At 40.6% G+C, this 15,388-nt stretch overlaps 1 protein-coding gene across 1 annotated transcript; it reads left to right on the top strand.

The window, feature by feature from the left end:
• Positions 1-14,801: 14,801 nt before the first annotated feature.
• Positions 14,802-15,377, top strand: LOC149005273 (uncharacterized). The gene has a single exon (XM_089135831.1). The coding sequence runs from the start codon at positions 14,802-14,804 to the stop codon at positions 15,375-15,377; it is 576 nt and encodes a 191-aa protein (XP_088991957.1).
• The last annotated feature ends 11 nt before the right edge of the window (positions 15,378-15,388 follow it).

Here is a 15,388-nt window from a genome sequence, read left to right as displayed (position 1 = left end):
TTTGTCCCTCGTAAGCAAATCATTGGTAATATTACAAGAGCCACAAAATTTTTCGTTATCTCAATCACAAGAAAAAGGGCAAATTAGGATATTTGGCTATAAAAATTGATTTGTTTTAAGGCATATGATAGAATAGAATGGAATTTCTTGTTTTCTACTTTTTAGGCTTCTGAGTTCTATTAGCATTGGACTCACTTAGTCTCTCACTAATTTCCTCCTCTTATTTCTCCATGAAGTTGGAAGAGTTTGGGTCCTTACCTTTTCTTATGTGCTATGGAAGCTCTCTTTAGGATGCTAAGGGGTGCATCATGACTTGCAAACTTTTCGAAGGAATTCTAATTACAAGGAAAGACCTTGAAATTTCTCACTTGTTTTTTTGCTGACAATGTTTTCATATTTTGTAGAGCACTAGATGATGATGTTGTGACAATAAAGATGCTCTCGACTTATTTTCTGATTTATCTAAGCAAGAGATCAACTTTCAAAAGAGTGGATGGTTCAATAAGAATGTGCCTAGATACTCTAGAAAATCTCTCTCGAATCAAGTAGGTATTCCTGTAATGAAGATAAAAGTAAATACTCGGGCATAATCTTTTTCTCTCCAAGTCTAGAGTTTGGGATTTTGATTTTCTAATACAAAAGGTTTCATTTAATCTTGAGAAATGGAGAATTCACTAATGTGAAACCCCACCTAACTCTAACCTCAGGACCCTATTTGTTTTGGATGAAGAAGTGACTTGAATAATGTTTGACTTGGAAGTTGGACCGTGAGTTCAATGTTGACATGTGGAAGGTCCTAGGAAGTCAAGTCAGACCTTTCCTTAAGTTAGTTGAATGCCCAAGTGTTAGTTTTGACCCTGGAGATTCAAAATTCAGCAAGCTAGAAAAGGGGGACCCTTTGGTCAATCCTCCCTTCGTCGATTCCATAGACCAAGCACCATCGACCAAAGCAGCTCCGGAAACAAAATTGTTCTAATTTTGGAAGTTTTAGATTTTGGATCTCTAGCACATCAGAGACTAACCTAAGTGGATGTAGGGGATTTGGCTGCCGCCAATGAGAGCTTATAGGCGAGTTCTCTAAACATTGATGAATCCAAGTTAAGGGACATGGCCGGTTCAAAAGTCCAATGTGTAATATAAAGGGTAGCTCCAAAAGTTGACCTCTAGGACATGGATGATGAGACGGTCAACTATGCTAATGAGGGAAGGTTCAAGGAGTTTGACTCTACCCATACTTTGTAGTGCGACTCATTAGACCTAGAGTAGGTTCAAGTCCGGAAGACACCTACAACAATGTGTCCTTTAGTGTCTAATACAATCACAACACATATCCTTTTTTTGCAATTTTGAAACTTGTGGGGGATTGTTAGGTTTTTTATTAAAATCTATATTAAGTTTCAAAATTAGTTTTTGCATTTCTTTTATTTAATTGTTTTGTTAGTGTGTGGGACCCATGAGGTAAGGGTGGTAACGAGGCACCCATGAGTAAAGGGAGGCCCTTCATGACCTTGGTTATGAGGCTCTTCATGACATTGGTCATAGGTCTTAAAACTCTTAATCATGGTGATGTGGTGGGCTTACTTGTAGGGTGGAACTTACTCAAATTCTCACTATTGACTTTCAATTCTCATTTCAACTTCATGATCATTCATGGCCATTACCATGAGTGGGGTTAAGGTCATTGAATGGATTAAATCCAATTCATACAAAAAATGTGAAATATGAGAGTTAATTCTCCAAGTAGTGGGGAGGTTAGGTCAAGGTGGTTTATTCTCATTAGTGGAAAAGGGACAAGCCCATTGATTCTCCCCCTTGTGAGGAGGTGAGTCATTGTGGTTTAATGACTCAATTCATTTCCTTGAGAATCTTAAGGGGTGTAAGGTGTGGTTTGGGCCTATATAAACCCAAGCATTCCTTGCATGTGATGTGGTAATAGAGACACTCCTCTCACTTGCATTATTTGTTACTTATTTTAAAAATTTCTTCCTTGGAGTTTGTCTAAGTGTTGTGCTCTAGCTTTTGACTCCTTGAAGGGACTAGAAGAGCTACCTCATCTTCTAGTTGGAGGTTGTTTTATTTTGTAGGTCGTGGTGTGAAGAACCCTTGGTAGTAGGGTGCATCAATTACCTTAAAGACAGCACTCAAGGTGTGACTCAACCTCATTCATCGGTGACTCGTTCGATTGTAATATCAAGCTCACCGGATTGGCTAAGGATCTTCATCTTTCAATTGTATAGCGATTTCATTATTGTGTTTTGTAGAATTTGTAATACAATTACACCAACAGGTGCTTTCACATTTTATATATTAGATTACTGAAAAGTTAGTCACTCTCATTCTTTTGTCCACCCTACTTTTAAGTTGAAATTGTTGTTGAATAAGTGGCTGCTTGCAAGGTTTACTAGACATGGGGCATTGAACCATAGACATGATATGAAAGCAAATCTTTAGCCAGCCACCAAAATTGTTAACCACTGGAAAAAGCTAGAACTTGACCAAAATTTATCTCCCTCTCAAACTGCAAATGGTGTTTTCATGTCCAACAAACCTTACAGCATTCAACGATCCATACAGAAGCGTGCAAGCTGACATTCACAATTACATTGTAGATTTCTTTACAACAGGGAAAATGGCTCCAAAGATGAATAAAACACTCATTTGCCTAATACCGAAGTGTTCCTCTCCAGAAGAAGTTGAGCAATTCCGGCCAATTAGCCTATGCGATGTGGTATTCAAGACCATCACTAAAATCTTAGCCAAGAGACTTGCAAATGCCATAGACTCTTTGATTGGCCCTACACAATCTACATTTGTGCCAGGAAGGTTAATCTCTGACAATATTTTAATGGGACATGAAGTGTTTCATTTTTTGAAAAAGAAGAAGAAAGGTAAAAAGAGATTTGTGGCACTCAAGCTCAACATGCAAAAGGCATATGACAGATTAGAATGGGTCTTGTTTGCAATTTGAAAACATGCCTGGACATTTATTGTCGAGCTAGTGGTCAACGAATAAATTTGAAGAAATCAAGGTTGACTTTTAGCACAAATACTCCAAGTAAATTCAAAAGATGGTTTTCAAGGGTGTTGAAAGTACCATATGGGGAAGGACCTTCCAAGTACCTTGGGTTACCCTTAGAGTTTGGAGAGTCAAAAAAGAAGGTGTTCAAAGAAGTTAAAGAAAGGGTGGAGTCAAAACTGCAAGGGTGGAAAAATAAACTTTTGTCTCAAGCAAGTAAAGAAGTTTTATTAAAATCTGTAGCTTTGCTATGCCCAACTTTGCTTGCTCACATTTCAAACTACCAAAGTGAACTCACAAGGAGCTGAAATCAGAGGCTACTAATTTTTATTGGGGAAGGCAAGAATTTAGCAAGAGTATACACTGGATCAGTTGGGAGAGAATGTGCTTGCCCAAGTCAGGGGGGTCTAGGTTTCAAGGACCTAGATTTACAAAATTCAGCTCTCTTAACCAAAGTTGCATGGATAATTTGGTCCAACCCCAACTCTTTATGGGCAAACCTTTTAAAGAGCATCTATTTCCCTTGGAACTCATTCATGGAGGTTAAGTTGGGTCAGAGCCCATCATGGGCATGGAGGAGCTTGTTGGAAGGAAGGAAAGGTCTTAAAGCTGGACTATGTTGGAAGGTAGGTACAGGAGATACCATATATCTGTGGGTGGATAATTGGATCCTAACTCTACCAAACTTTAGATTGAAGTCTAAGAAACCAGAAAATTGCCAAGTATATAAAGTTTTAGGCCTCATTGATCAAGTGAACAGAATGTGGAAGAGGGAACTAGATTTTTCTATAATGTCTAGGGAGGAAGCGAAGGAGGTCCTCAAGATTAATCTAGGACTATTTCCCCAACCAGACTCACAATTCTGGGTAGCATCTTCAAATGGTCAATTTTCAGTGAAGTTTGCATATAATATACTTTGCAAACAGAGATTGGAGGAATTAAAGCAAAAGGCCTCTTCTTCACGACAAAAATCGTGGCTACAGGTGGATGATGAAGTTTGGAACTCAATCTGGTCATGTAAGGCTCTCCCCAAATTTAGACAATTGTTATGGAGGGTGTGTGCAAAAGGCCTAGCAACAACTGAAGGCCTTCGGATTAGGAATATTGATGTGGATCCATGTTGGCCTCGTTGTGGAGCAGATGTTGAAACAGAGAACCATATTTTCTTGGCTTGTCCTTTCGCACGTGCGGTGTGGTTTGGCTCTCCCTTGTCATTTGTAGTTCCTCCAGATGAAGATGTTGAAGTCCATAAATGGATACAGTCATGGAACTCTTTGAAAAGTTCTACAGGAAGAGATTTTGATCAAGTTTCCAGTTTGATGGCCTTTCTAATATGGCAAATTTGGATTTCAAGGAATGACCTCATATTTAACAAGAAGATCATCTCCCCAGGGGAGGCCATTGATAGAGCGGTATTACAATTTGGAGATTTCATAGAAGCCAACAAACCACTTGTGAGGGGAATCCAGATACAAAAAAGGGAGAAAAGATCGGAGTGGAGGCCTCCTGATTGTGGCTAGGCAAAATTGAATTCAGACGCTGCTATGAAAGGAAATAAAGGAAAATGTGGGTTGGGCTTCATCATTAGGGATTTTGAAAGGCAATGTAAGCTGGCGGTCTCTAAACTGGCCCAAGCCCAGACTCCTCTTGGAGCAGAAGTGTCACATCCTCCCAGCCGGTACCCTAACTGGCATACCCAAGAGTGTGATCCACAGCCCCGAAGATCAGGTATCGAGTAATCAACCTCCCACATAAACAATAACATAATCATGAACAATAATAATCGATGTGCAACAGAAAACCAAAGATCCAAATAAGGAAAGAATACACCATGTATATGATCAGAGTACGAAAGATAATCAGAATGTCTAAATCAATAAGTAAAGTGAGGCGGAATCCCACTCTACAACCAACGGAAAAGTAGTTCTAAAAGAAAAGGAACAAGATAAAATCTAATCCCAATAGCAGGTACAATAGGTAACTAAATTGTTCTCAATCTTATAGACAACGTTTCTATAATTATAAATCTCATAAATGGCACAAGGGCGCTTCCATTCTATGGTCGGACTAAGCATCGTACGGAGCATAACCACCCGCTGAATCTTCAGTGTAATTGTCGTAACCGCAATCACCTTCCTGGAGATATGCCTCTTCTCCTTGTGCTTCTTCATACGAGCAGTCATGATACTCAGAACCTGTAGAATAATCTAACAAAACATTGTACAAAAGGAATGAGTTTCAAAGAAACTCGATAAAAGCGATTAAACCGTAATAACATAAATGGCAGGATTTCAAAGCAAACATAAATGCAATATGGTATGAGACAAACAATGAATGTATGAATCTAACTCTATGTATGCTGGTCTCTATTGGCAGACATGCTTTAAGTCATAGCACCATTCTTCTTTGGGAAGGTCTCATCACACAACGCCTTTTGGTAGTGGGTCCGGCATCCCTCGGGACATTCCATGGCTGGGGGTATAGGTCACCGCTCTCTCACATCACCATTGGTCTAAGTACTGGCGCATGTCAGGGTAAAGCCTAGCCAAATGGAAGTCTTCTACTTAGTTATATCAAGTCAGATCCAGATACGTCCATTCCTCGCCCCTGGCGATCCTTTTCGGTACCCTTCACACTAGAGTCCTCATAGTCCCTGACTACGGACTCATCAACCCTATTGGTTATCCACATATGGTAAACGAGAAGCTCTCACGTCCTCTCACGGGTTGGTTACCGGTCTTAAGCGCCCGTGAGCCCAAGTCTAACCATATGCAACCCTACCGATAAATGGTCCCCACAATGTGATTCCTGTCCTCTCAAGGGTTGGTTACCGGTCTTGAGCGCCCATGAATCCCCATTGCTACCACGGGTCGTTCGGTCTCAATACCCCTCCGATTAGGGTCTGACATAACGGGACATCCTAGCCAAACACTACTAGACAGTCCTAAATATGTCATCCAACAGTTTAGGAAGGTGTCCAAAGGGCATCTCCGGAAACATCCCATAATATTCCCGTAGTAGTCCTAGGACAGAAGTGTCAAGAGGACACCTCCCCTTTCCAAACCATACTTAAGCATACACAAGCATCAATCCATAACCTCACATATATGGTAACTTCATATATGGAAAGAAATCAACAATAACATTCAACTTGTATAAAACTGGTAAGTAAATCATACATCAGTCTATTTAATATAAACAAGTAATGCTACTGATATCAAGACAGTACAACAGTAGTATAACATTGTAAGAATCTTAAGGAAATAAACTAACAAGATTCAAATATAGAAACTAAGATATACAATTTATGTTGTTAAGGAAGTAACCATCCTTACCTTTTATAACTTGCAAAGGAATCTTAAGAATTCAAGTAAGACCTTGACAAACTTGAGAAGAAGGTCCTAGACAAGTGTATACAACATATTAGTAAAGATCCCTAAAAGAAAAGATATCAAAACATCCAAAACAGACCAAATCTAGAGTTGCTGTACTCATTGGTCGATTGGATTGGTCTACTGTCCTAGTCGACCAACAGAGACAGTGGCCTACAAAATCAGAGTTTTAAGAATAAAGAACCGAATTTGGTGGTTCAAAAGGGTACTAAACAAGGGGTAAACTACATTGGTAGTATCCTAACATAAAGAGGACTTCAAAACATCAATCGAATCAAGTTTTAGAGTTACAAATTAGGAAATAAAAGTTACCATAATTAGATTAATCATGGTTCTTGAAGAATTAAAAATACAAATCATAGACACGAACAATAGGAGAATGAATCATTGATTTTGATAAAGATATCATAGAAGGCATACATAGGTCTTCAAGAAATAGATCTAAGAACCTGAATCTAAATAAGGAAACAAAACTTACCATAGATGTATCAGTCATGATACTTGAAGAAAGCATGGTATGATAGAGGAGAAACAACTAGAGATTGATAGATCATGGATCATGTAAGGAAAACACAGCGATTGACTACTAATATGGTCAGTAAAATAGATCTAAGAAGATCAGAATTTAAATCAAAGACAAACGAAGACAAGATCATGATTTAGATCATGATTCCTTCAAAAGCTTGCAATGATCATGATTACGGACATTGCTTTAGCCATTAATCCTTAGGAAGATCATGAGAGATAAGTTCGAGATGTTTGCAACGAGAGAATGCAGCATCTCCTCTTCTGTCTCAACTCAAAAAGGAAAGAAAAACAAGGATGAAGAAGAAGAAGAGAGTGTAAACATACCTTTTTGTATAAGAACACAAGTTTTGACGAAGATCCGTCAAGATAAACACCAAGAGTGCAAGGGAGATGACTTGCAGAGGTCTTTGGTTCGTTCCAAAGAGTTTGGAGGCAGAAAACACGAAGTAGACTCGAGATTGGACTTAAATAGAGCAAGCAAGACCTAATTACCAAAGACAGAACCCATTGGTCGAGTGGATTGGTCGACTGGTCCAGTCGACCAATGAGTCAACCAATTAGTTCAGCAAGTTCAAAACAGGGAATTGAAGGCTCAGAACAAATCCAAACATAAAGGGGTTTTGCACACACACCAAGTGACTTACCTAATAGGTAGAAATGCCTTCAAACCATGATAGAGAACACTCCAAGTCCATCAACTAATCCGATCTTCATCAAGATTCAGTTTCCATAAATAGCACATTGTCATCAACACTCATGGATTCAAAGCCAGACACCAAGTCCTCCACTGGGATGGCCCAAAGCTGACTTCTTGCTTTACTTCGAGTTGTCGGTCCTAAAAACAACAGGGTTTTTCCGGGTCAAGGTTGGGGCTGGGTTTCACAAGAAGCCATGGAATTAAGAGATGGAATGCTCTACACACTAGGAGAAGGATATGATTTTGTGATCCTAGAATCTGACTGTGCCGTGTTGATCAAAGCGATTAAGGCACAAGACACTCAGGGCCCATTGAGCAACCTCACGGTCTTGGATGATATTCTCTATCTAAAATCCAAGTTCGTTGAATGTAAAGCCCAAAATGTTTTTAGGGAGAGTAACGCATGTGCGAACGCCCTATCCAGGAAAGCGCTATCTTCTTCGAGCGAGATAGTTTGGCCTAATTCCACTCCTTGAATCCTTTCTCTTATAGAATTGGACTTCTTGGTTGTAGCTCGCAATGTTCTTCTATAAATGAAGTTCTTTACCCAAAAAAAAAAAGTGTACTGAAAACCTTTTGGTGATAATAGTTCTTCTTATCCCCCCCCCCCCGGGCCATTTTGTGTGTAAGTTTTTACATAGTTATTCTTTCCTCCCTCAATTTCCAACGTTTGGGTTCTTGTATCATTGCAAGGGAAACCATATTTTCTTGTCCAAGAAAGGGAAGGCAAGTAATTGTTTGAAACATCATTATCTTTGATACACAACATTTATTCAAAATTTATCGTAACCAGAGAAAGAACAAATTTGGAACCCTAAAATGCGATGGGAGATCAAAACCCTAAGAAAAGGGAAAATATGAAAACTTACCAATGGAACGATATGGAAAAAGCACTAATCCTCTCTGTTTTTCCTCTTAATCCAGACCAATGGAGCAGAATGCAAAAGGCCCTAATCTTCTCTATTTTTCCCTCTTCCCCTTCTCTACTTTCCCTCTTGATCGTTTTCCCTCTTCCTCTTCTCTGTCGCCCTTTGCCTTGCCTTCCCCTTCAAAACTGAACCCACCTCTCTCTCTCTCTCTCTCTCTCTCTCTCTCTCTCTCTCTCTCTCTCTCTCTCTCTCTCTCTCTCTCTCTCTCTCTCTCTCTCTCTCTCTCTCTCTCTCTCTCTCTCTCTCTCTCTCTCTCTCTCTCTCTCTCTCTCTCTCTCTCTCTCTCTCTTTGTTCGTTCATTCTCAGAGGTTTGCGTTGAATGAAGAAGATAACGAACAAAAACCCATGTTTCCCTCGATTTTGGCATTTTGAAATCTCAGTTTTAGAGAGATAGGGTTCGGTTTGGCCCGTCGAGTCAGTCTAAGTTGGGTTTGGAACCATTGAGCCGAACAGTTTAGAAGGTTTGCTTCACTTAAATGGGCTGAAAGAGCACATGCAATCTTCAACAGTTGAGATCTTATTTAGTGATGTGGCTTCATCCGGACCGTACGCAGCAGTGAAGCAAAATGCATTCTGGAAGGGGCTTGTCTTGGGATTGTTGATACCTTGTTCTTTTTTGCCCAAAATAAAATTTAAAAAAAAAAAAAAAAAAAACTTGTTCTTTGGCCCCATCATGTAACGGTTTGAACCAATTTGCTACTTAGACACCCCTCCTTGTTAGGGAATTTGTAGCTTCATATTAAAGGGCCGAAACTATTACAGTAGATGCGTTGTAAGATGTAATTTTGGAAATGCACATGGTTAACCTGAGAGTGTGTCACCAAGTGGTTTCCTCTCGCCTGAGAGTCTGTTTCCTCTCACCTGAGAGTGTGCGTTTCTAGTATTTCTCTTTGCTCTACTAGCTCGTCATCTCGCTGGGATTGTCAGTTGCTTATAACCCAACACCTTGCTGCTCGACTACTTTCATCATGGCGTCTTCCTCCAAGACAACACCACCTCTCACTGCTCCAAGTTCCAATACGCTTATACTGGACGATGAGGAGGATGAAATTCCCAATTTCTCGCCGTCTAACACGCTTGCCGGTAAAATTTTGGAAGGAAAAAGGTTTCGCCTGCAAGCCGTTACGGAGGGTTTGATTAAAGCTTGGAACACGGTGGCTGGAGTTGAGGTAATTCCTTTCTCTGAGTCTACCTTTCTATTTCACTTTGTGCATGAGCTAGACCTGAAAACTGTGTTAAATGAGAGTCCATAGGCGGTGGCAAACAATCTGGTTCTTCTTGAATGATGGAACCCACAACTAAAATGGGATTTCCATAGGTGTGATTTTTGGGTGCAATTTCATGATATTCCGTAAGAATTGGCTACATCAACCCTTGCCCTCAAATTAGGGAGAATGATTGGTATCTCTCAACGAGCAATGGTTATCTCTGGTTTACAATTTGGGGAACAGCTTCGCTACTTAAGAGTTCGGATTACTTTTGATATTACTCAGCAGCTTCAAGGTTTTCTCAATGTCCAACGGAAAACTGGTGAGACGCTGTTAGTACGGGTGAAATATGAGAGATTACCTTTATTTTGTGGTTACTGTGGTCTGATCGGTCATGAAAGCTCAAGATGTAATGCGTTGTTTGATGCTCAAACTGAGCATAAGTTGCTCCATGGTTGTGGTGAACAAGATTTCTGTGAAGCTTTTGAAACTATAAGGTTCGGTGACCACATAAGGGGTATCCCACTGCCGGCAAGACTCATTGAATCGGCAGCCAAGAGTGTAAAAGTCATCGCTGCGGGAGAAGACAACCGCTGCAATCGCAACAACTCTGGTAATACAACCCCTGTACCCACTGTCACAACTCAGTCTTCTTGCCAACATGAACAAGCTCACAACACGCCTACTGCCCACGACAGTTACCAGCTGGTCCCCACTCAACTCCCAATAACCTCACCAGCAATGGCTATCAATGGTCCCCATCCACAACTGTATCCACAGCAGGTGCCACCCCTTTCTTATGTTCCATCCCCATATCCCCGACCACCCTTGGCTGCTTGCCCAGTATCAACTGTACCTAGTCAACCTCATGATGGCCAACCGTTATATTATCAGCACATGGGCGTGAACCCATATCAGGATCCTACGCACCCCTATAATCAACATACCCTCATACCCCACCTGGCTTTTTTACAACAACAAATGCATCAACTCTTACCTCACCTTTCCACCATGTCACTTGCTCCAAATCCTCAACCAGTCCCACTCCAATCCCTGAACCTTTCTCTTCAACCTTCACATACGCTAATTGAAGCCCAAGCCCAAGCCCATGAAGAGAACCTTTGTAAACCCAATCAATCCAGAACTGAATCTAGCCCTTCTCAACTACCTCACTCCCCACCACCCCCTCACAAGGCCCATCCAGATATTAACCTAGATCCAATTCAAAAGAAATACAAGAGGGCACGTTCAATCCAGGATACAAGCACCACTCTTTCCTCACCTAAAAATTCATCACCTTCTTCAACCAGCTTCCCTCCATCCCCTATGCATGATCCCTCTACCTCTTCATCTGCAACTCCTTCTTCACCTATGGATCATGATTTACAAATGCAGCCTTTTTTTACGGAATTGCCCGTGGAGTTCACTCCAGCACCCCATGGGCCCCTGCCAAAATACTAAGCTGGAATGTGCAGGGAGTGGGCAACTCTGCTACCAGAGGCTTTCTAAGGAAGCTGCTAAATCAAGGAAAACCAGATATTCTCTTCCTTATGGAAACCAAAAAAGCCATCAATTATGTCCAGCACCTATCAGTTACAAAACTGTTTTCAGATTCATACCATGTTCCAGCCGTAAGGCAATCTGGTGGTTTATCTTTGTTTGGGAAGTCACATTAAGATCTCAGTTTTGTCAGCATCTAATAGGATTATTGATGCAGAAATCTCCGTATTAAATGAACCCTCTTTTTTTGCTTCCTTTGTCTATGGTGATCCTCTCAAGGACAGGAGACAATTAGTGTGGGAACAACTAGAATCGCTTGTTGTGAACAGATCACACCCCTGGATGTGTATTGGGGATTTCAATGCCCATCTGGGCTGGAGAGAAAAGGAAGGAGGTTTAAGGAAAGATTCATCAGATTGTGAAAGATTTAAAAGGTTGCTACATACATGTGGTTTTCTTGATTTAGGATTTAAAGGAGCCCCCTTTACATGGTCTAATAAAAGAATTGGTTTGGCTTCAATCAGAATCCGGTTGGACAAGGGTCTAAGTAATTTGTCTTGGAAACTATTATACCCTAAAGCGACCTTGTTTATTCAGCCATGTTTTGGTTCTGATCATGCACCTATATTGTTGGATTTGGAGGGGGGGTGCTACCAATGCGAAATGGCCATTCTGCTTTGAATACGCGTGGCTAAGTCATCCTGATAGTAAAAAGTTGACATCAAATACTTGGGGTAAAGAGTTTTCAGGTTCAGCAGCTTCAAAAATCAGAAAGAAAAAAAAAAAAGGCAAGGTACTCAATCTTCCTTTTGTACATGGAATAAGACTACCTTTGGCAACATTCAAGAGAACATCAAGAAGCTTACAACTGCTATTGAAAAAGCTCATAGTCTTCCCAAACCTCTATATTCCCAAGAGAACATCATCTGCCTCTCCAAAAAATTGAAGGAAGAGCTGAACCGAGAAGAACAACTCTGGTTACAAAAATCCAGAATTGCTTGGTTGAAAGATGGGGATAGCAATACGGCATTCTTTCATGCTACCACTATTCAGAGGAGACACTTAAACAAAATTCTGAAACTCAGAAACTCACAAGGAGAGTGGACTACAGACTTACCTGAGATCAAAAAGATCTTAACTTCCCATTTTACAACAGCTTTCACATCTGAAGCTCTTGATTCCATGGCTCTTGAGAAAATTATTCATGCTACTCATTCTGTTGTGACACCAGAAATGAATTCCCAACTCTGCCAACTTCCCACACCCGATGAGATATAGGCTGCCCTGTTTTCTATGAGTCCTTTGAAGTCCCCTAGCCCAGATGGACTACCACCAATATTTTTTCAAAGATTTTGGGACTCCGCTGGCCCCTCTCTAACTAACTTTGTTATTGAGTTTTTTGCTACAGGAGAGATGGATCCAAAGATGAATGTCTCATATATATGTCTTCTTCCCAAAGTACCTGTGCCTGAATATGCAGAACAGTTTAGACCAATTAGTTTGGGAGGGGTAGCAGCCAAAGTAATCTCCAAAATTATAGCTCAAAGACTGTAGGAGATACTACCAGTGATAATCAATCCTTACTAATCAGCCTTCATCCCTGCTCATCAGATCTTAGATAACATCTTCATGGCGCATGAACTATTCCACTATATTAAAAAAAGAAAAAAAAAGGGAAGAAGAAATTTCAAGGGATCAAGCTAGACATGAAGAAGGCATATGATAGAGTGGAATGGGCATACTTGGAAGCCATATTGATAAAATTGGGTTTTCATTCGACTTGGATTGCTCTAGTTATGAGTTATGTATCCTCTACTTCCTATAAATTGCTCATTAATGGAAATATCCATAGTCATATTACACCATCTTGAGGAATTAGGCAAGGTGATCCTATGTCTCCTGCCCTTTTCCTTTTATGTGCTTAGGGATTCAGCTTTTTACTTGCAAAGGAAGAACAAGAAGGCAAAATTAAAGGCATCTCAATCAAAAACAGGGCACCCTGAATATCTCACCTATTGTTTGCGGATGATACCTTGTTTTTTTCAGAGTTAACTCTACAAGCCATTCAGAACTTCAAGTACACTCTCCAAGACTATTGTAAAGGTAGTAGTCAGGCAATCAATATTGATAAATCCAGTCTAGTGTTTAGCCCTAATACTCCTCTCAGGTTCAAAAGATGGTTCTCCAGAATTTTGAGAATTCCTTACACAAAAGAACCAACTAAGTATCTGGGCTTGCCTCCTGAAACAGGAATTTCAAAAGTGACAACATTTGGATTTGTGAAAGAAAGGGTGATCCGCAAGTTTGACAACTATAAAATGAATATGTTGTCCCATGTCGGAAAGGAAGTTTATTGAAATCAGTCATTATGGCTCTACCTCAGTTTGCCAGTGCTCATTTTAAGCTTCCACAAACCCTACATGACTCTCTGAAAAAAGAATCAGCAAATTTCTTTTGGGGTGCCATTGATGGAAAGCAAAAGACTCACTGGATTAGCTGGAAATGACTATGTATGTCAAAGGAAAAAGGTGGTTTGGGATTTAGAGATACAGGGAGACAGAACTTGGCAATGCTTACTAAAGTCACATATCGGTTATGGTCAGAACCAAAATCCTTGTGGGCTCAATTTATCAAAAGTATTTACTTCCCAACTTATGATTTTTTGAATGCACAGATAGGTTACAACCCAAGCTGGGCATGAAGTCTATTAGAAGGTCAACAGATCCTAGAAGAAAATTTGAGATGGAAAGTTGGTCAGGGCTCCCAAATAAGGATTTGGGAGGATAGATGGCTTCCTAATACACCCGGGGGGAAATTGAGATATGGTAAACAGGGTGAATGTTCTCTGATATGGGTGGCTGATCTCATCGATGAACAACAGAGATCTTGGAAAGAGGAGCTGTTAACCACATATCTACACCCGCAAGATGCCGCTGTTGTACGCTGTATCCACCTTGGTCTTTTTCCCACTGCTGATACACTGGTTTGGGGAGCTGCAAACATAGGTAGATTCTCTATTAAATCTACTTACCATGCTTTAACTAATCGCATGACTCAGGAAGGAACACAACAGCCTTCTACATCTCGTATCCCAAATTGCAAAACCATCACAAATATTACCTGGAACATGATTTGGAAATCACATTCTCTCCCAAAAATCAGAAATTTAATGTGGAGAGCTTGTGCTGAAGGTTTGGCCACTGGTGAAAATTTGAGGAAGAGACAGATGGTTGGAGATTTTATATGCTCAAGAGGCTGTCAATAGATAGAATCAACAGCACATATTTTTCTAGAATGTGCCTTTGCACGCAAGGTATGGTTTGCTAGCACTTTCTCCTATAAACCACCAGAAAATCAGCAACTTCAGATTGCTACTTGGCTGCAAGCAGTGCAGAGAGCTCTCCCACGCGATAAAATAGAAGCCAGGAAAGTATTGAGTATGCTTTTCTTTATTTGTTGTAGCTAGAAATGAGTATATCTTCAACTTGGTGGCAAAATCTCCAACATAGGTGGTTTCTAGAGCAGAGGATATGCATCGACAATTCTGGCAAGTGAAAGAGGTTGCTGTTGGTAGGGCACCTGTGCAAAGCTCTAATGAATTTCAAATGTCAATGACCGCTTCATATCCAGCCACACCCATGGACTACTATGTGATCAAAAGTGATGCATCTCTTCTTACAGCCCATCATCGTATGGGCTTGGGCTATGTGTTTTACAACCGCAATCGAGTCATGATGAAAACTGTTTCCACACACGCTCAGTTTGATACTGCCTTACTGGGTGAAACCTTAGCACTCAGATCGGCTATGATGGATGCTATTGGAGAAGGTATCGATCGTGTGGTGTTTCAATCTGATTGCACTCAGCTCATTAGGCTTATTCAGAATCCGTTGAGTGAGGCACCTTGGATCCTAGATCCTTTCCTTATGGACATTCAGAAAATTCAAACTGATTTCCTTGGCTGTAGGTTTGATGTTATCTCTAGGTTGAACAATGTAATTGCTCATATCGTAGCAAGGAAGGCCCTGTCGATTGCAGACTCGACAGTTTGGTCTCTTTCCACTCCTTGCCTGCATCCTTCAACCTTGGCTTCTGCCCAGCCTTAATGAACGTATTT

This window comes from Hakea prostrata, chromosome 9 (genome assembly GCF_041222555.1).
Source record: "Hakea prostrata isolate BN-2017 chromosome 9, UWA_Hpros_2, whole genome shotgun sequence".
Taxonomy (NCBI): Eukaryota; Viridiplantae; Streptophyta; class Magnoliopsida; order Proteales; family Proteaceae; genus Hakea; species Hakea prostrata.
Note: the sequence above shows the minus strand (reverse complement) of the source record. Positions and strands in the feature narration are given on the sequence as shown.

What these genes read in the sequence shown, in the direction of transcription:
- LOC149005273 (XM_089135831.1), top strand. Translation starts at nt 14,802, where the DNA reads ATGCATCGACAATTCTGGCAAGTGAAAGAGGTTGCTGTTGGTAGGGCA.